The sequence below is a fragment of the Balaenoptera musculus genome, chromosome 15 (assembly GCF_009873245.2).
Source record: "Balaenoptera musculus isolate JJ_BM4_2016_0621 chromosome 15, mBalMus1.pri.v3, whole genome shotgun sequence".
Classification (NCBI taxonomy): Eukaryota; Metazoa; Chordata; class Mammalia; order Artiodactyla; family Balaenopteridae; genus Balaenoptera; species Balaenoptera musculus.
In genome coordinates, this window is record NC_045799.1 from 75402412 (window position 1) to 75424847 (window position 22436).

Consider the following 22436-nt stretch of genomic DNA (forward strand, 5'->3'; position numbering starts at 1 on the left):
GATGACCATAATTCCTTTGGACAAGTAAGTTACATTTTGTAGCCTGGATAAGTAGTTTACTAACTGGCGTCTCAGTGACGTCAAAGACCACTGCATCTCTCACGGGCTGTCTTACACTTGGGCGATAACTCATCATCTACTATATCAAAAGTATTAATGAATTCTGTGCTATTCCGAATACATGTACACATGAATCCCTACACTATAAAATCCTGTGCTCTTCTATAACTTTTAATAGCTTAATTTAAGCAAGATCGACCCAATCCGTGCATGGCACTTAAGACAATTCTATGAAAATCTAGGCAACTATTGTACATAATTGAAAACATGTATTCATATTTCAGAGCCCGTGATCAGTATTAAGTGCTAACTTCGGATGATGATCAAGGCAGCTTTGGCGGCTGGCAAGAAGTGCCTGTGAGTGCCTGACCCACCTGGCGGGAAGGTCAGGGTGTGCTTTACAGACACATTGTTCTCTCCCGCCTTTCTGGGCCCTCTTCCCACTCCATACAGAGTTACCTCCAGGGCAGCACTTTTGGACAACATGGCCCCTGTCTTTCTACCCACAGCTGCTTGATCCAGGCACGAGCACCTGACTTTCAGCTATAGGCCAATCCACAGTCCTTCCCAGAGACCCCATCCCCAGAATGCAACCCAGCCCGACCCGATCAGAATCCTATCCTTGGATTTTAGTAACTGCAGTGGGAGAGGAGACAGTCTCTCTTCCACCGGCTGAAGCCGAAAGGTGTCATGCTCAGGAGGATGGTTCATGATTTCTACCAGTAGGAGAAACCAAGTCTCGTGAACAGTCAAGAATAAAATGGTTACGCAGAACGAAGAAGAGCCAAGACAGGGAGGGCACTTAATCCCCTGTCCTATGCTACGGAAGCCCAGCTGCATAGCTCTGCCCTTCTGATGGCTTGGTTATTTCAGCACTTACTCGTATTCCTAAAAGTCTATACATTTCCCTATTTTTTAGTTTGAATTTAACTTCTGTTATTCGAAACAAAAAAGAATCTTAAATACAAAACAAAACACTGCTAACATAAACACAGCCAAAGTCGTTCAATCTTAAGAGCTTTAAAATGAGCCAATGGCTTCATGAAGGCTCTTGTAGGAGTTCTGTGGTAAGTCTCTAAAATGTGGAAATCACGTATTTTATTTAGCTACAGAAGGTTGATGAATCCTTTATACAATGAATAACTGCTCTGTAATTGATTTGTTGAGTAACCTGCATTTTTTTTTCAATGTTTACTCTTCTTAAAGAGGGCCTAACTGCACACCATTAGAGGCTCAGGAAGCGATGAGGGTACAGGTGTAACTCTACATAAACAAAGTAAGTAGTCCACATATGCTGCCGTGCTGTCTCTGGGGAATATATTATTCAGAATTATTGCTGCGTTCTACACAGACCATCTGAGAGGGATAATCACTTTTCAATGACTGGATCAATATTTTTTTCTCTCCTTTACTACTTGAGTGATTGGATCTAGGGCCAGAGGAGAAAATCAGGTCAGTCCCCTGGACCTACTGCCATCTAACAGGGAAGATCACTGTGTGTGCTTGGGAGCCCAGGAAGGGGAGTGGGGTCAGGGAGCACAATTCTTAGGGCAATAACTTAATTTCAAATTTCTCAATGAGAAAAGCCATGCGTATCTATGGCTCTTCTGCTGCAGCATTTAAAAAATTGCCCTGAGGGTACAAGGTATAACTCATTTTATGTGTGGTTTATTGAATAAGTTCATGAATTTATGACCCCACCACATATACAGCCAAGGGGAAAAGCAGCTTGTCCATTCTGTCTGGAAGGGGGAACATCTCAAGCTCCGAAGAGAGAGGGATGATGGGGCTGGAGACGTGGAGAGAGGTCGTTCTATAGTGGAACAAAAGATAATGTCCACACTTGCAGGCTCGTGTGAACATTCTAGTGTCCGGCACTCAGGACCCACCGATATGGAATTCGTGATGATTTTACTCTGGCTGACAGAGTGGGCCCTGATCTGCATCCCACTCATTACTGGGAGACAAGCCTAAACTGTCCTTTTAAGGACACGATTCAATGTAAGTTTATTAAGCCTTTCCAATAAGAATAAGAAAAAGGATGCTAAGCAATATGAAAGAATGACGCATTTTGCCAGGCATTTTGCTTACCCTTAACCTAACAAAATCTATGCCTTTCAAGCACCTTAGAAGCACCATTTGCATGCAAGTAATGTACTAACTGCAAATGGGACTTATTACTTAATTAAAGCTCATCACAGAGCATCTTTTTTGAGCAATATTTTGTTGGATGTTGGAATTACAACTGAAAGGGATAAAATGCTGTTTGAACATTTCCTTTTATTCCAACATATTACTGTTCTCCCTGGTCTTTTCCTGTCAGTCCTCAGGCTTATTGGAATGTGGCATGAGGGAGAGCTTGGTGGTGAGGAGTGTTGCCTTGGAAGCCAGACAACCTGGCTTTAAAACCTGGCTCTGCCACCAACTGATGCAAGACTTTGGGCTCGTTACATAAGCTCCCTGTGACTCAGTTTCCTCATCTGTAAACTGGGGATAACATCAGCAACCTATTAGGGCTGTAGTGTGGATTATACAAGTCAATACACATAAAGCACACATACACACTATTTAAATAATAGTTATTATTATCTCTATATAGCATGCAACACTAGAAACCTTCTAAAATTTGAAGTCATTGAGATCTGAATAGAAGGTAAGAATCCCACCTCTGCCACCATTAGGATATTAGGTAATTTACCTCTTTGATCCTCCATTTCCTTCTAAGTAAAAAGGGGTGATCGTGCCTATATTTTGGTGGGTTGGTGTGAAGACTGTATGAAATAATGTGTACAACGTCCCAGTCAACATTTCTAACTGGGTTTATGAGAATATCAGGCTGCGTGGATGGACGTGGATTCCGTCGTACGAGGACCCATGCTTCCTTCCTCTCGTCTGATCACAGGCAGACAAGGACGGTAACGATCAGCCCAAGGCTTGGCAGGGCCTGGCGCATATTACCCTGGGCTCTCCTCGGAGAAGGAGCTGCTGCCAACCTACGCCTGGGGGTCAGGCGTCAAGGAGAGGGAGCAGGGTGCAGTGGGGACTGTGCTCAGCCCCTGCCTGTACGCACAAGGCAGCCAGTCACCTGCCAGCTGGGGATGTCCAGAGACACACACCTGCAGCCTGGCTCCCCTCTCAGGGCATGAGGAGAGCGGCCCCTGCTCAGACAGCCTCCCCGCAGCACGTCTGTGCAGGAAGCCAGGGCCCCTGGGCTCCCCGTCAGACCGCCCGCCTGAAGCACACACTGGAGCCAGGGAACTTGCCTGAGAAGGCAGTAAAATTTTAATGCACTCTGTAGCGTGGTCATGTCATACTCGGTTATGGCAAATAATCCCAGATGCCTGCAGAGGTAAAATGGAGCTATAATGTGCTTGCCTCCTAACCTGAGCTGACAGCAATGATGTACGACTACCATTAGCGGAAAATATCACTTCAACTAACCCATGATCCAGCTCCGCTCAGGGTCACATTATCCATGAGGAACAAATTACACTCCCAAAGTAAATACAAATTTTCTACACGAAATGGGTACAGAAAAAGGGAAGGGGGTGATCCGTTCCCTTTGCCAGCACACTGCTGAGTGACACAGATGATAAAGGACAGGACAAATCACTGGCTGACAGAGTGCTGTGCTGTAATCAGCTCAGCCGGCACGCACTCTAGCCGATAAACACTATATTCTCCCCTTAGTGGCAAATACATAATCTTTAACACAGACATGGCTGCTTCGGGTATTTACCACCATTTGGGCTGCAGGAACACCCCAAACAGCATTTGCCATCAGACAAGGAAAGGCCCTGTGATCCTGATGGATCCAGAGACCCTCTGCCGGGATGGGAGTCAGTGTCTAGGGGTGCACAAGAGGGTTCTTGAGGCAGCAAACAATACAGAGTGAAACTGCTTTGGGGGTGCAGTTCAGGAGCTACGGTAATACCATGACCCTTCTCCTCTGTGCTGGTCACAGGAAGAAAACAGTCTGGAGAGATCATACGAGATGCAAGAGGCTCTGGACCAGAAGGTCCAGTACTTCCCCACCTGCCTGGGTGACTGGGACAAGACCCTTTTCCTTTCTGTGACTCAGATAATCAACAAAGCAACTGCCAGGTACAGAACTAATATTTACAGGGCACCCACTAAAGTGTCAGACGTATGCGAGGTGTGGGGTACTTGCTAGGAGCCAATGATTTAAGAAGGTATTAAGTGTTTACACGTAGATAGACACTAAAAGAAGACTGAGTGCCTTGACCAAACGTGGCCCAGGCTTGGTCTGTGGGCTGGCACAGCCTCCCTGTCATTACTCATGGTGGCCCACAGGCTGACACTGCCACTCAGCTGTACGAGCAAAAACATATACCTTGTAGCTCTTGCCTCCTTACCTTGGACAACTGCTTCCCAAGTTAAAAAAAAAAACCTCACATTTCAGAAGAGCTTGTACATCTGAGTTGTCAGTGGACCCAACTTGTATTTATCCAATGTTTATCGAGCAACTGTCACGTTTGGATTTTTAGAAGCTGGTGGGTTTGTGGGTGCATAGGTAGATACAATCCAGGTTTCCTGTAGCACAAGGAGGGTGAGGCACAGCGAGGAAGGTAACGAAGATTCTCAAATGGCACCTCTGGGCATATCCCAACTCATCCTCGTATATAGGGAAAAAGAGCCCAGAGCCTGCAATCTTAAGACAGTGTATATCTCAGCTCCATTACCTATCAGCTCTTAAGTTTCATTTCCTTTATTTGTAAAATGACATGTGCTTAAGAAGATAAAGTCCTTGAAAGGACCTATCATTGACTTTGGCACATTGCAGATGATGAACAGTGAAGTATCTAGGGATACACATAGATTCCCACAATAAACAAGCAGGTCATATAAAATAGCACATGTAAAAGTGTTTTGAATAACACAATGTTCTCTACAATGTAAAGTAGTGTTTCATCTTATTATTTAGTTATTATTATTGATCCTAATCGCATTTGTTCCCTGCCCCTAATAAAATGAGTAGCATCTGCATTTTTTTACCAAGAAGTTAGGGAGTTGAAAAATCATTAAGGGTCTCAACGAGGAAAGATGAGGCCCAAACTGAGTGCCCTGGGTACCACAACCACCCATGCCAGGGGTTCCTGGTCAGTCCTTACTTCAAATGCTCCATTTCACTGTCTCAGTAAACATGCATATAATTGGCAGACTATGAACCACACCTGGGAGTGGAACAGCAATGGAGAAAGCTACTCTGGTTAGTAGGTATACAGCCAGTACTTCTCAACATGATCCTCACGAAAACCAATAGGGAAAAGCTCTAGAAGTAGGCCAATTTGATCTTCCCAGTTGTAACTTTGGAAAAAAAAAAAAAAGAAGAAGAAGAAATAATATTCATGTATTGAATTTTAGGACTTATGAAAGTATAAACTTTGGCTAATTACTAATGCATTCTAATACAGAGATTTTATTATCTTTATCATACCTAGGTATGGCAAAGTTACAAGGAGTAATTACCCATAATTATATATCACCATCTGGAAGTTGCCAAGGGGGGATTAAGACACTCACACCTACACACAAACACACATGTGCATGACCAAAAAGAAATTCAGACATCTTTGTTGAGGACAAACATTCTCCAACCCAAATGTAGAGTAAGATAGACTCTTCTGACAACCAAAGAGCAGCCCAGGCCATACTTACTGACAAGCCGCCAGTTAAAGGCATCACCAGTACTAACGCCTCTGCTTAGGACCTCCCTCTCAGGTGGCCAGGATTCATGCATGGTCCATTTCATGAGGCTGAAAGGCACCACCTCCACCTAATTCCTCCTTGGCTTTGCAACATTCCCTTCAGCTAAGCCATAAAATCCAAGCCAATGGCTCATTCTAAGGGAAAGCAGCTGATCTTTTCTCTGGGAATGTAGAATCATGTATTCAATACTGGACGTTTCCAGAAGAATTCCTTTTATAGGTCAAATAACACTCATTATTAACTCACCAATCAAGTGAGCTCTTGAAACATACTATGTCAACTAGTTCTTCACTAGCTCCCATGCTCTCCTAAATAATTTGGGTAATTGAGGAATAAGATTAAACTAACCGCTCTGCTGCCTATTGGCAAGTGCATGGTGACAGACCCAACAGAGTCAAGCAACTCTGTCAAGTCCATGTTGGTTCATCAGTAGGTACTTGGAAAAAAAAATAAGTGAGTTGATGTGAATGACTAAATGAAAGAATCAACAAACAGATAATGACCTTTGTTTAGATATTAGGCCCATAGTAAGTTTCCTTTAGTTACTTGAAAGAGTCAACACAGATGTGCCTGGACCCGTCCACACTATGTTTATTCACTGTTAGGAATTTGAGAGAGGTGAAAGAATGGAGAAATTTTTTATATAATCTTCCTTCTACCTTGGCAAAGAGAAAATATACTCATGTACATTTCCCTCTGGGTCTGCTGTGTTGTTGGGATCTAGGTAAATAGCTACGTAGAAAATGAGGATATTCAAAGCTACATCATTGACTCCAGCCCCATTTTATAGATGACAAAACTAAGGCTCAGCAACATTAGGTCATTTGTCCAAGGCCACACACTTGGTTAGTGAGAAATGATAAACCAGGTCTTCTGAGTGTCCTTCTCCGTTACCCACCCATGAGAACAAAGGAACGTCCAGAACCTGTTCCTCTCACTATTCATTCTAAGAAACAAGAGTTTAGCTGAAGATGTCTGACCAATTTCCAATAACTCAAGTATTCATTTTATTGATTTATATTTAATAAAGAATCTGCATATTTATATATTTATATATATTTATATAAATAAATATATGTATATATATATATATATGAAACCTCTGTCTTTTTCAGGTGTATGACATGGTTGTAATGGACAGATATTCTACATACACATTTAATGGGAGTGAAGCAATTTTTGGTTTGGCATGAAAATGCTATGATATGACAAAGAGAAGAACTTAATGAGAGGGTTTAAAATAATATGCAGTAGAAATTAAATCCAAGGATGGTATCAATAGGAATTTTTGATGGATAGGATGGAATTAAGCCAACTGGAAACATGGTGATGTTGGAAGAACGATAAAGTGTCATTTTGACCCAGACCTGATCTTGGAGGTCGAGAGGATGGGCACCGTGGGATTCAGACATCCAAAACAGCCCTTGAAACTCAGCCAAGAATTGCAGAAATTTCCCAAATAAGGTGGGAAATTTATAAATGGCTTAGAAGTGTCTTATGAGAAAGTAAAACTATAAAAGAAATTTGTTGGGAGCCCAGAAGATAAATCCTGGGATTGATATGAGGTGCGCTCAGGTGTCAGTACCAGTTTTCTGAAGTTGTTTCACTTATTGCCTCCATTGGGAGATGAGTATCCAAAAAAGGAAATGCAAATTTTGCAAAACAATGAACATTAGGGATATAAAGACGAGAACTTGGGTCCCTACTCTTCTTCTGGGCAATGGTTGTATGCTTTGCTGCTATGAAACTGGAAGGGAGGAGAAAACTCCTTTCTCTATGTGCAGTGCAGGACAGCATCTCTAAGCTGTCTCCTGATCAGAACATGTCCTGTTTCAAAACCAAGGATGCGGGTTCTACAAGCAACAGTGAAGGCCTTCCGAGCTTGTGGAATGTTGCTGAGGGTGCATACTTTTCACCAAGTGTGAAACGTGGCCGATGGAGGGACGGGACTCTTCCACTGTAAGCACAAGCCGCATGCCCTGTCTTTAGTTCGACAACTCAGCACTTTCTCGGTCCTTCAGCAGCCAAGTTAGGCATGTGGTTTGTGTTGAATTAGGAACACAAGCCTCTGTTGGTTTTCTTGCTGCTTTTCTTAGAAACTGCCCCCTTCGCACACAAGTGAATACAAAATGATCAAACACAACAAAGGTAGCTTGAATTAAAAAATTAGAATGCACCAGAAAGTGTTTGCCTGTTAAGGGAGAGGGGGCTGACGTGGGAACTCTGTGGTTCTGCGTCTGCAGTTAGCCAGTGTCCCAGCAGGCTGTCCTGGGTACCGGTGAGCAAGTCACGGGGACCAAGCAGCCTTCTCCAGGTGGTCATTCCAATCATGAAAAGCCCAGAGACAGGAAACTGCAATCAGGAGTCGTGTTAAAATCCTCATGAGGAACAGGAGAACGGCTCCTATCTATGAAGAGGTTGTGTGTGTGTGTGTGTGTGTGTGTGTACTGCATGCAGTATACACCACACATCTACAAACATAAGCACGTGGGGTGCGCGGACATACACAACACCTCTATAGCTTTCAGGACTTTCTCTTGAGCTGTCAAAACATTAGAAGCATTAAACAGAGGAAAGTAAATGCTTCTCTCTGACATCTATAAAAAGGTAGTAGTGCTCAAAACCAGTTGTATAAAAATTATCAGGAAGCTTTTAAAAAAATACAGATGCTGTGGCCCCCACCCCAGATAGACTGCATCAGACCCTCTCTCCTGTGCTGGGTATCTGGGAACTGACAGTGTTTGGCTTGTGGGACGAGGGCTGCACAACCCACTTCCTCACCATCTGATCCCTCCAGGGCGGCAGGCTTGCTCTTGACTCCAGGTTGTGCCCAAAGGAAAGCCTGGTGTTTGGGGTAAGGAATTTAAAAATCATTGTTTGGGGACCCTTCCAAATTTCACAACACTTCCGTTCAGCTTGTGTCAGGAAGAAGTGCCCTAGGGGATGAAGGCTGAGCCTCGGGTTCCAGTGGAAAAAAAATCACACCTCTTATCCTCTGGCAGGTTTTCTGGCAGACCCTGAGCTTTCGGAAGAGAAGGATAGCCTTCCTCCTTCCCCAGGCGATTCTCCCTCACTCCGCTCCAAGAAAAACTAGTGAAAGTTAATATTTATAGAGCACTTACTACGGACCAGGCACTGAGCCAATTTCATTATTACAAAACTCTAGGTGGAGCTGTTGTTACCCCCATTTGGCAGATGAGAGAACCAAGGCTTGTCCTTGGCTCCAGAACAGTAAGGGACAGTCAGGAACAAGCCCAGGCCATCAGACTCGGAGGCCCAATTGCTTGACCACTGGCCACTGCACCTTCCAACCAGCTCTGTCACGTGGCCCACAAAATACACAGGGAGCGGGTAAATGGAAAGAGAATTATTTTTCATCTCCACATTGATTTCATAACCAAATGGGGGTGTTTCTTAGCACAATGGGCTGCTGCCAGTGGTAGAGAAAGAGAGGAAACAAGAGAAAATATAGGCCAAATATGTGGAAATAGGCGTGTTGCCTCTTTGTTCTCATGATACCAATTCATTTCCAGTGGGGGACTGGAATAATTGCTTAATTTGGGTGATTAAGGTGTCAAGTGCTGCCTCTTTTCTTTGCACTAACTGCAAAGACGAACAATCCCACATCTAAGACGCAGTGTTTCCAGCCTTCTCTAATCTTCTACCCAATTTCTACTCCTCACAAAAGTCCTCCAGGTCCGCTGACATTAACGTGAGATGTATTCACATGGCTGGGAGGGGAGGGTAAGGGACGCTTTGCCCAGTGTCTCATCAAGCCTCTTCCACGTATGAGAATGTCTCCTGCATTTATGGAAAGCTCTGCTTTTCTAGCCCCTTTCGCAGTCCCTTCCACGTTAATTAGTAAGGGTATCATTTTATAAATTACAGCTTCGTATCAGAGGAAAGCAGAGCTCATCCTAATTCAGTCAGCCGTGTGAAATCCAGTACCCTAACTTTAGACTGCCAGTTCTGCAGACCCCTACGGAGTAAGAGAATGACAGGTCTTCCTGAGAGAAATCCCAGCGGGCCCCTGCAAGTCTCACTTTTGCCTCCGACAGCATCCCTGGCGGGGCTGCTGAAGGCATTCCAGGACATGGAGTGGCATCTTTTCTACCACTAGCAATTCAGATTTGAATGTGAATCCTCCAAGCAGCACATGAAAGCAGCCCAGGTTAGTCTGGGGCTCCGAGGGGGGCCAGGCAAGAGGCTCTGGCACAGGGGAGGCTGACAGGGGCCCAGGCTCCGGCTCGGAGGAGAAGTCTGGGAGGGTAGCGTTAAAGTCGATGATAAACACCAGACAATCTCAGTCCAAAAGGGGAAGCCTGACCGTCTTAACTGTAACAGGGCCAAGCAGGCACGACTGCAATTACAGAGTCTTGATTGTTCCTGCCGGGAGCCCTCTGGAGGAGAGCCGGGTGGCAGGGCAGGGACAGATGATGTGAGTGCCGTTGTGAAGCAGCTCCCGAGTAAGAAGAAGAGGATCTGCAGGGCCACCACAGTCCACAGGAAAAGCGACTGGGGTGGCCAAGGCAGGAAATGCACACATGTCAGAGGACTACGCCCAGCGGCCCTCTGTGCCCCGTCATCACCCCTCCCGCGGACTTGCCTGTGGACATCTTACTGTCCTTCATTGTCCTGAAATCACCCCAAACTCGGAGCCGTGGGTGCTGGCTACCTTCCCACTGCCCATTCCTCTGGGCCGACACTTCACTGCTTCCCGCACTCAGAGGCGAAAACCTGGGTGGCAAAGACTCGGGGACTCAGATCCCAGCAAACAACTAGCTGCGGTGCTCTCAGGATGCAGGAAACACCGGGCCCCCAGACACCTCTGAAAACCACAGGCGGCGCTGATAATTCTCGACATTACCAGAGTTAGTGATCATCTAGACAAGGGGTGCTAGACGCCTGAAGAGAGTCCCAGGCAACTGGACTTGTACAGCTCCCGGGGCATTGGGAAGCGCAGTCAAGGTTGACACTGCTGATCAAGACACCTAGGTGGAACGCAAAACTGAACGTCCTTGCCACCTTCTGCCACTGCTGGAGACTGTGACACTTCCTGAAGTCACACTGCCTTTTAAGGAAAGAAGGTCTGCTTGGCTGTGAAACCTCGAGGAAGCCTCGTCCCCTTGGAGAAGTGCCACCTACTTGGAAAGTGAGATCAACGATCACCTGTAAAAGATCTCCAGCAGTGGCCAGAAGTACCAGTCCCTCCCTGGATGCCTGCGACACCTGATGGAACGAGATGACTACTGCCCTGTGGGATGTGGCCCGGACGGCTCTGGGGGCCAGCAAGCTCGCTTGAATGCTGAGCCCCTACGTGCCTCTGGCACCCACGACACACTGGCTGCCTGAGGCACTGGGGGACCGACTTCCAAGGAGCTAGGACTCCTGGGGGCTGGCGAAAGGAAGCTCCTACTTGTCAGTTAAACAAAAGAATAGTCCACAGCCCCCTTTCCAGTGTGTACTTTCACTGTCATCCAACAGCCCATTACCATGTCACAGCGCAGCGCACCCTTCCGTAGGTCACTTTGTTTAAAATGACATGGATAATGCACATGTCAGCAAGCTGACAGTCCTAGCCGTCCTTCAGAGATAAAAACCTCAAGGCGAGAGCCTGCTCTTATCTGGGGGACATGCATTGGTCTATCATCCAAGTCAGGCAGAACATGATTTCTCCAGAGAGCACTTTTTTCATTTCCTGATTTTAAGGAAATCAAATAAGCACCATTTGTCTTCATCTGAATATGCTTGACCTGTTCAAATGATGATGTCTCCCATTTTATAACGGGCTACATATGCTGAATTCAAATTAACGACAGCACAAAACAAGAGCCTTTAGATCTCTCTTGGAGGCTGGCAGCAGAGAAGGAGGGAGAATTCTAGGCTTGATGGAAAGATCCTACCAAATACTAACCACAGGATTCTGAGTAAAATCCACCAGCACGTAGGAGGTGAGAGTCAGAGAACAGGGCTCAGGAAAGCCAGCTGTGCAGGACAGATCCAGAAACTGGGGACGGGAGGACAGGTACCTTCCTCTTGGTGCCAAGCAATATAGAAACCATGGTATTCAGGTAACTCTTTTCAAAATACATAGAGTGGGAATAAAATTGGAAAGAAATTTGGTTGGGGGGTTGGGACAAAAGCTAGAAAGAAAGACCAAACAGACAAACAATCTGTTTGCCTCAGGCAGCAGAACGTTCACTTTACCAGGTTGTGATGCTATCTTCCGGAAGCACCCAAATCGAGCTCCTTTTCTTGATCTGTGTTGAACTGGATACAAAGAGGCTGGTGGCCATCAGCCTTGAAACAGAGCATGTACCTGCTGGAAGAAGTGCCCTCCCCCCGACCATCCACCTGGACGAGAAGAGAGTGGTTCCCACCTGACAGCCCCGGCCCACCTCTCCCCCCATGAAGACACTCCTAGAAACAAACGATTAACATTTCTATCAAGAAGACCAATATGTACAGAAAAGCAGGAAGAAGCATAAGGGTCAGTAAAAGAAATGCAGGAACGACATTATAAATGCATACATAGTAGCGGGTTTAATGTTCCAATCAAGGATAAAACAAGAAAAATCAGGTGGCTATTAAAATAAACAATTTCCTCTTTTAAAAGCTTCTATAAAGTGAAAACCTAGTGTCACATATACGCAACATTAAAGGGCTTATTTTTAAAAAGTGGGGCTCACAAATTCAATGTTATTTCTTATCATAGGCAATGTCACTGTGTGAATAAAGCCTGTCTCTGCAGAAGAGAGGTGCTGTCAACATGCAGCTGGCACCCCCCGCCCTGAGGCTGTGTGAGGGAGACGCGGTGTTCATGGTGCTTGTGTACTATGCCCACAGTGGGGGGACGAAGGGGGGCTTACCTTCTCTTCCTGGTCACTATCGCTGTCACACTGAAAAGGAAGACAAGAGAAGAAGCATTAGTGCAAAAATTGAGTACGTTTTTGCTATTGCTACAGAAAAAAAAAAGCAAGACAAGTAAAGGAAATAGGAAACATTGTCTGAGCTGGAAAGTTTCTTCAGCTCAAGTGCTGTAAACAGAAACAGAAGCAAAATGCCGAGAAGTTGTTCTGTTGACCTCATCTGATCCCGGTGCTCCGTGGCTCATTCTGTGGTCAGTTGGTCACACCAGCGAGCACCCCTGCTGCACGGCGGAGGGGACGCCCACAGAGGAGCCAACCGGGCCAGAGATTAAGGTAACTCAAGATTATTCAATGGGATTCAGAGCAAAATCAATTTCTTAATGGAGATGTTCTACCTTCAGCTAATGTGAATGGAGCTCTCTCTCTCTCTCCTGGTGCTTTTCTAGAGGAAAAGAGGTAAACCTTTGGGCACTGCATTCTCTCATCTGGGCTTTGAAAGGAACAGAACACGTTCAGCAAGGCTCACCACTTGTGATCGCCCAGAGAAAAGGGGGAATATTCTCTATTAAAAACATGCCAAGAACAAGAGGTCAGGATAACAAATCAATGATATGGGCAAAGAAGAAAAAAAAAAGTTTTAGGGCAGGAGACTCACACCGTATCTAACAGATTCCAAATTCCAACTGTTGACCTCGGTTTCAGAAGACCAGAGAATGATAGTTAACTCAAAGCTTTGGGTTCCTCATTAGAAGTAAAGGAAAAAAAAAGAACACAAATTTTCTTAAAAACCAAGAGTGTTTTGTTATCTAATATTTGATTTTTTTTTCTTTTTTAGGTCCTCTCTCTACTCTTCCCAGTTTTGTATCTTTGGGCCAAGTATGTCCACCCAGCTAAGCTTATTTCCTTATTTTTCAAAGAAAATAATGATGTTGGGTGAGATTGTCATTAAGATGACAAATTAATTTTTCCAATAATATGTGTTGGAAGCTTAAGCCTTATGACAGGCTATAATGAAAATGGAATCAAAGATTCTGCTCTCATGGAATTAACAGACTTAATATTCGTTAATACAGTTTAATAGACTGAGACCTAAATGATTTTAACAGAGAAGCAAGTTCTGTAATAATAACTAATATTTTTGAGTGCTTACTATGTGCTATATACCATGCTAAGCATTTTACCTCAATTATTTTATGTAGTCTTCCACAGATCCTATAAAGTGAGTCTTACCATCCCCACTTCACAAGTGAGACAACTAAAGCACAGAAAGATTACGTAACTTGCGGGAGTTACGAGAGTATGCAGCAATCATAAAACTAAACCTGAACTCAAACCAAATGTGAGTCTACAGCTTGCCCCCTTCACCATCACAGGACACTTCCTCTTGAGGGTGAAGTTTAAACTCCTTCAAGTGGCATTCAAGGCCCCGGGCAGACAGCCCCCAAACCACTTTTCACACCGACTGTTTCCAGTATTTGATTTTTAAAAAGCGGGTGTGTTCTGTCAGAGTAAATACTCAGCATGTAAATACATCCATTCGTTCACGCAGCAGCCCTTGATTAGCGCCGCAAGCTGCTCAGACATTCAGTCAAGACACAGGACTGGTCCCTGAGCAGCTTTCAGTTTCACAGTCGAGGTACCCAGTGTGACATGATCAGAGATATACCTACTCCATGAGGATGAATCTTCCGTGGGGTGGAGGAGAGATGGTGTGCCATGGGGAAGGGCCCAGGTCACGGGGAGGCCGGGTTGGCAACCCTTACAGTGTCTAGACCAGCATGGTGCATGGCTTGAGAAAGGGCAGAACAGATGGCAGAGCAATTCTGAGGGGAGAACCAACAGGGCTTGATAATACATGGATGTGGGAAGCAAGTAAGAGGGACGAGTTTACGACGATGCCAAGGTTTTTTAGTGCGGCCACCTGGACAAGGGAGTTGATGTAGCTATGAACAGAAACAGGAAATAAATTTGCTTATATGGCAGCCACTGCTGGCTACACACCCACAGCCATTCACAACCCCCTTCTCCCTAGTCTGTACCTTCTCCTGACATTTCGAGATTGAAAAAGCCAGATATTCTCTCTTTCCCAACTTTCCTTGCAGCTAAGGGTGGCCGTAAGACCCATTTTTGGGACTTGAGGAAATGTCTGCTGAAGGTTCTGGAAAACTCCTTTCTCCTCAAAAAAAGGAGAAAAGCTGAAAGCACTGCCTCTTTCCTCTGAACATCACTGCATGAGGATGTGATGTCCAGATCTGTGGCAGCCATCTTGCAAAAATGAGGCCAAAAGCTGAAGTATAAAAACAAGGGAAGAAAAATCCTGGCACAACTGAGACATGTGAACCAACCTCAGAGCAGCCTGCCTCTGGACTTTTTCGTTCAGATAACAGTAAGTTACCTTATTGTTTAAACCACCATTAGGGTGTTTTCAATGGAAAGTAACAAAACCCCCATCCAAACGGACATCTTGCTATATTAAGATTCAGTTTGGGGACTACTTCTTTCCAGCCTAAGCTGTCTGTACAACAAGCATTCAGGAACTCACATAGCAACCTCATGGCCTGGAGGGCTGTAACATTTTCTGCTCTTCCCACGGGCTCCTCAATACCACGGGTTTATCAGAGGTTTGGTGACAGTGCTTTAACCACTGCATGGTTTTCAACCAGGCTCCCAACCGCAGATTGTCTTAACTTACTTTCTTCTGCCTGATGAGTGATTGCTCTGTTACAATAAGTCAAGCCAGCGGAGAAAGAAAATGGGTGCGATGAAGACCCTGAAAGCCTCCAACAGCAGACGGATGAGGAGCAGCAGTTCTCCTGATTGTGTAGTTTCTCCATTGCCTTTAATTAACTTGAGGTTCCTAAGTTCCGGCGCATTTTCAAGAGTGACAAAGCATGATTCAGGAGGGGTGTGCAAGAGAAAAGAGGCTCTTGCCAGGCAGGCTCATTTCCCCAGATGTTCACAGCCCACCTTGTGAGGTACTCAATGGCAGCTGAAGGCCGAGGCAGAGGATTTGCCCACACCCCCAAGGACTGGTGTGCAGGGGATAGAAGGAGCGGGGAGGACAGCAGGGGCAAAGAATCACCACTGTCCACGCCCCTCCCCCCACCCTAACAGCAGTATGTCCCTGGGAATGGTTATTTCTATCAAAGTGTCAAGCTTCCTGCTTTCCAACAGTCCAGTTCTAATTTCAAGGTCCACTTAATTCTGCATCAAGTAATTACTGATATACCCAGAAGCACCTTGTCTCCAGAGTTAAGCATATGGTGAAGAACTGAGACCTACTGGTATCCATTATGGAAGCAGCACGGATGCCAAGCCGATTAAAAATGCTCAGGCTCCCCACACAACACGCCGGGTGAGTGACAGCCCCTCGACAGGGCCAGTCACAGAGTCTGCCAAAACAGTCTGTGCTGCACTGGGGCCCACATGGTGCGCTGAGAAAACAGTTCCATTTCTGGTATTAAATTCCCATACTGACCCGAGGACTTTGCCGTGAGCTCAGCAGGAGCGCACCATCCAATTTACAGCTCCGCTCTCTGGAGCCTCGAGTGCCAGCCCCTGGCAGAGACGAATGATGGTCAACCCCTCCAGCTCATAAATTATGCAAAGGCAATAAAGGCACTCAGCAAACAGCGTCGAACGTTTGCCTAGCCTGGCTCCTAACACGCTCTGCAAAAGCCAGAAGCTCGACACATACAAGAGGTCTATTCCACTCATAAAGGGGGTTTGTTGACAACCCCAGACGGAAAGCGAGCCACAGTCCTAAGGAGTCTTTCTGCTTCGCTGGCAGAGGTTTATGGGCCTGCTTTATGAAAAAGGGAGGCTGTTTTACAGAGTCGGTGTGGGTAAAATTCATGGTCTCAAATTCACATTTAATACACTGTACGGCTTTCACACCCTAAGTTCAATACGTTGTGGATTTCTGGCCAAATGATTCTTGGTCTTGAAAGGTTAAAAGAAGAAGTGTCTGCTCCCCACTCCCTAGATACCCACTCCAATTTATGAGAGTTCACATAGAGCCACCTCCTGAGTCAGGTTTATGTTCTGCATGAGGCCGGGAAATGGAAAAGGCATGTCAAATGCAGAAACGGGGTCCCAGCTGATTTGACCATTTTAAGCATTTTGACATCGGGGTCCTGTATTGGTTTATTAGCAAACAGGCTGCACACTAACGACCAGCTTGAGATGACAGAGTACTCTCCAGGACTAGATTTCAAAGCCCTTTGTGAACAGCTGAAAATATTTTCCTCCATTTTAAAAGCCAGACAGGGAAGAATTCTCGGTCACTCAGCCTTCAGACAAAGACATGACCCCCAACCCACCAAAGACAAGAGAGGGAAAGAGGGGGCATGAAATCCAAGCCACATGCCTCGAATGCAGAATTAGAAAGAGACCAGCTCCTAACCTGAGTACCTCCGGTCATTCCAACCCATCACACTCAACTTCCTCTTCACCTCCTCTTCCCTCTAGTTTCCCAAATTAGAACCAAACTTTGGAGCCACCTTCTTCCTTTCCCAGACAAGTCCCACCTCTTAAACTGAGCAAATAACCAACCAACCCCCTCCCCAATATTTCCTCCTTTTGAAAATAAATACATACGTATTAAATACATTTTAAAAAAATCACCCATCAGCCTACCATCTACAGATAAACACTGTTAACACATTTGTATAATTCACTCCTGTCTTTCCTCCATTCTCTACATCCTTCACTCACAAATTTTAAGAAATGAAAATAAAGTCCTACTATTTGGTAACCTGCTTTGTTTTTACCTAATATGTCAAATATTTTAGTCTAATGAGTAATATTTGCCAGTAACATCACATTTTTTAAAAGGCTGCACTGTAATCCACTGTAATGGATTGTAAATAATCTAGTAAAAGAATTCCCTAGTGCTGGAAATTTGGAATGTTTCCATTGAACATGCTGGAATTTTTCCCTTGTACACATTCTCCAATATTGCTCTTTCCTAGTATCTGTTCACAGCCCTTCCTTTTCTGCATATTCTTTAATGTCATTGTTTCCCTAGAGTTGCATTTGCAGGTCTATCGTTTCTATATGATTTCCAGGGGAGTCCTTAAAGATTCCCTTGGTTCCAGCTACCATGTATATGTTGAGACTAAAAAAAATCTCTATGCCTACCATTTGCCAGCTATGTGACTTTGAGAAAGTTATTTAAACTCTCTGAGTCTCAGTTTACTTATCTGTAAAGTGTGGGTAATAACGGCATTTCCCTCCTAAGGAGATGAGAATAAAATGAGTTAATACATGTAAACAACTTAGGCATAGTACAGAGTTAAGTGTAGACAATTAATGTTAACCATTACTAACATATGTTTCTGTTTGCTATACCCCCTTCCTGAAGCCCTATAAACACTTCAGGCTCAAGTATCCATCTAAATCCAGACGCAACATCTTCTACTCACCCCACACCTGCCCCCTCCCATGCTGTTCCTGGTAATGACATCACCATGCAATCACTCAACTGCCCGAGTGAAGAGTCTTGTCAGCCTCCTTGATTCCATTCTTGAGCAGATCTATCTTTCTCCCTTACCCCACATTACTGATTCTACTTTCTAAATCCTCTCCATCTTCACGGCCATGGCCGCTGCTTTAGTTCAGGCTTTTATTTTATCATTACAAGAGGCTAATGACTGCTTTCCAGGGCCTACAGTCTCTTTTCGTTTCTAATCCAAGTCCTTACTGACCAGAGTGGATTTCCTAAATTCCAATTTGATCATGACACTTCCCATGGCCGAGAGGGCAATGAAAACTCTTCACGCTGTTTCCAACTCTCCCATTCCCCACTGCTCCTCCAACCCAGGGCTACTCGGGCTTTCTTTGGAGAAGGACCATTTGTTTTTGTTCTAATTTCCAATACGTTTTAGACCAATACTTTGTAAGATATAATAAAAAATAAATTGCTAGAAAAATGAAAAAGGAAAGCAAAGACACGTAAAAATATGTTACTGTTAGATTTAAGAGATATAAAATTATTCTACTGAATTGCTATAAAAGTTCCCAAATGCTTACTCTCAAGTGCTATACTAACCTCACAGCGGATTAGTTACAAACAGCTCACAGACTGGCCTTGGTCTGCATCCACTCTTTAAGTGGTATTACCCTAACACATCCCTTGCTCCAGTCACACCCCAGCACACTCGGTCACACCCTCTGGCCCTTCCATCTTTGCACTTAACAATGTCCTCTGCCTGGAATTCTATTCTTCCAAGTTTCTACCTAAAAATTTGTAATTTACCTTTAAAAACAGAGTTTCCTCTGATCTTCCAATACTCTTCCTAGAATTTAAGAATTCTTAGAGGGCTTCCCTGGTGGCGCAGTGGTTGGGAATCCACCTGTCAATGCAGGGGACATGGGTTCGAACCCTGGTGCAGGAAGATCCCACATGCCGAGGAGCAACTAAGCCCGTGTGCCACCATTACTGAGCCTATGCTCTAGAGCCCGTAAGCCACAACTGCTGAAGCCTGCGTGCCTAGAGACCGTGCTCCGCAACGAGAGAGGCCACCGCAATGAGAGGCCCGCGCATTGCAACGAAGAGTAGCTCCTGCTCGCCCCAACCAGAGAAAGCCTGCACGTAGCAACGAAGACCCAATGCAGCCAAAAAAAAAAAAAGAATTCTTAGAATTCCAGTACTCTTCTTAGAATTAACTGCTTCTGTCTCCATCCCTTACAAAACTGTATTTTCACTGTTGGCCACAACAGTCTTCCCTGCTACAGCGTGTGCTCTGTGTAGGTAAAGGGCAGTGCCTTGTTCACCTTTCTCCAGGCCTTGAGATACAGCCGATGCTCAATCATATTGATAGATCCCTCTCACTCATCTTTAGAATTCCTGATTTCATGCAGCATAAGCAAACTATGATTTAAAAGACAAGTAATTCCAAAGAAAGAAGGCACAGGAAACACTGACTAACTGCTTAATACAATGGGGTGTATGTTTGAACACACTGGGCAGACTTAAAATTATTTGCAGAACCAAGGGAGTTGGGGCCCAGAAGAAAGTATCTTCCATTAAAAGGCCCAGACAAGACATAATTATGATTTTATTGTACTTCTTCAAAAGCAAACATTTCTCATTTCCATTTGGGAATCTCAACATCTGTGTTTTAAGACTCTGATACATATAGAAATAAGCCAAGGTCTGCGACACCTCTCTGCCTCACTCAGAATGATGGAACGAGATGGAATTCCAGGGACCTGGTGATGGAATGCATTCTTAAGCAGAAAGTGGCAATCATTGAATATATCACACACATGACATTGAGGAGGGCACTGCTCTCTATTCTGCTCAATGGACCTTGCTGGAACAGTTATTTCGTATCTCAGATCCATTTATCATTGCCATCAAAGATGTCAGGGCTGAACACCATGGCTGAACAAAGTTATTTTATTCTTCTTTCTGCCTAAAGGAAATGAGAGGAAAATGAGGGAGAACCCCAACTTGTAAACTATAGCACCTAACATCAAGTACAATTTCACTTTGCCAGTGACAAAACGAATCGATTCCCCCTTTGAGGCAGGCGGTTTACCTAAGATGGTAAAGACATCCCTCACCTAAAAGCAATTTCAGAAGAAGCCACCTGCAGAAAACATGACACTTACTTTCTTATTTAAAGAAGTGAGGTAGCAGCATGGTGACTAAAAACACGTACACCACCATCTTCCCATCTGCCCAGTTCCTTGTACATGCAAAAACTGGGCAGTATTTTGTACCACATATGGCAACTCTGATGCTGTCTTTTTTCACTCCACATAGCCCTCCTTTCACATTGTTTTCTTTTAATTAATTTATTTATTTTTGGCTGCATTGGGTCTTCATTGCTGCACAAGGGCTTTCTCTAGTTGCAGTGAGCGGGGGCTACTCTTCGTTGTGGTGTGTGGGCTTCTCTTGTCGCAGAGCACGGGCTCTAGGCGAGCGGGCTTCAGTAGTTGTGACTCGCGGGCTCTAGAGCGCAGGCTCAGTAGTTGTGGCGCACAGGCTTAGTTGCTCCGCGGCACGTGGGATCTTCCCAGACCAGGGCTTGAACCTGTGTCCCCTGCATTGGCAGGCGGATTCTTAACCACTGCGCCACCAGAGAAGTCCCTCACATTGTTTACGTTGTTCTCATACTGGCTTTGGACTGTAAGTGAAATTTAAAGCTATTGGGGCCCTAGAAATAAAAAGAATATTTTAACTCTGAAAATGTTTTGGGGTTTCTCACTGTAAAATGATATCATTGGTTCCTCTTCCCCTGTACTTCCACAATAACTACGTCTGATCAAATAAAATAGCTCCAAAAAAAATGAAAGTAGGGGACTTCCCTAGCGGTCCAGTGGTTAAGACTTCGCCTTCCAATGCAGGGGGTGCGGGTTCGATCCCTGGTCGGGGAGCTAAGATCCCACATGCCTCATGGCCAAAAATACAAAACATAAAACAGAAGCAGTACTGTAACAAATTCAATAAAGACTTTAAAAATGGTCCACATCAAAAAAATCTTAAAAAAAAAAAAAAGAAAAGAAAACCTAATCAAAAGATGTGTGTGCCCAACAATAGTTTAAAAGCTACTAATAAAACTTCTGACAGTTACAAAATGAGCACATTTGAAAATAATATAAGGTCTATATATTATTAAGGTCAATCTTCAGCTGTTCAGGAGGTAAAATGGAGAACAAACTTCCAGAAGCTTCTGGAATTCTGTGCTGGTAACCTTATCATTCCTATATGGGGATTTCTCAGAACCTTGCATCTTTTCAAGTTCTCAGCTTGAACTGGCCAGAGTTCAAACAACCAATGGGATCTGAGGGGGCTAAGAGAAAACTTATTTTCCCTCCGGGGTCTCTCAAATGATCACACATTTTCTTTCAGTAAATAATTTTAAAGTGACTACTGTGCGCCGGGTTCATTCTGATCACTGATTAGAAGTGCAAATACACTGCCAGAAATCAGGTCGTCCAACCTGAAGTGCTCCAGCTCACAAATTAATTTTCAATATTTTTTCTTTTTTGTCACCTGGAAATCCAGGTATAGAAAAAAACAATTTATATGCTGTAAATTTCCACTTAGCTCATTAAAATACTGCGGGGTTTTTGGAAATAGGGGAAGAAATGGATATTTCGCAAACTTCTGAAGTGTTCAGCACTTTTTTTTTCCTTAGAAGAAAGGAAGTCACATTTTGCCAGGTATAAACATACATAAACCCCGAAGATGAAATGTACTTAAAACCCAGAGCTCACAAGCCTCAGTGATTGCCAAAATGAGAAAAATGAGTTTCTTATCCAAAGGTAAAGCAGACAGTCTAGGGCCCAGTGATTTGTAAACCATCTCTTTTAAGCTTAAGCAACAGATCCTTTGCCTCTCTGTCATTGATTTACTGATTCTAAGTCATCAATAGCATTAATCCGTACCTGCCTGGGGACCTATTACAAATGACTTTGAAGATGGTGTGAAGGAAGAGTTTATTATGAGACCACAGTGTTATTACCAGGGAGACCTTCTCTGTTATCTGCTTTGGCAGGATTCTATTTGTGACCCCCTGTAATGCTGCAATTTTCCCTTTCTAGATCATAGCTGCTTGTTCCTTTGGGTGGGGCCTGAGCCCCCTAGGTTTGCTTCAACTAAAGCTTGGCTCTCTTCAGAGTCCTGTGTGAGCTAATAAAACCCAAATTTGCTGATGAGGAAAAAGGAAAAGTATGTTATGGGTTAAAATAATACAAGAGTCTATTTTTTCCGCTGTGTTGTGATCCATAGAAATCATCCTGAGCCTTTTCCCTTTCTTCTCT

The 22436-nt window shown here is 44.4% G+C and overlaps 1 protein-coding gene across 1 annotated transcript in view; it reads right to left on the reverse strand.

The window, feature by feature from the left end:
• Positions 1-22436, reverse strand: part of AUTS2 (activator of transcription and developmental regulator AUTS2) — a 1126617-nt gene that overhangs the window by 313258 nt on the left and 790923 nt on the right. The window contains exon 5 of the mRNA XM_036824148.1: positions 12660-12689. Within this exon, the coding sequence (XP_036680043.1) occupies positions 12660-12689 (30 nt within the window). The remainder of the gene's footprint in view (positions 1-12659; positions 12690-22436) is intronic.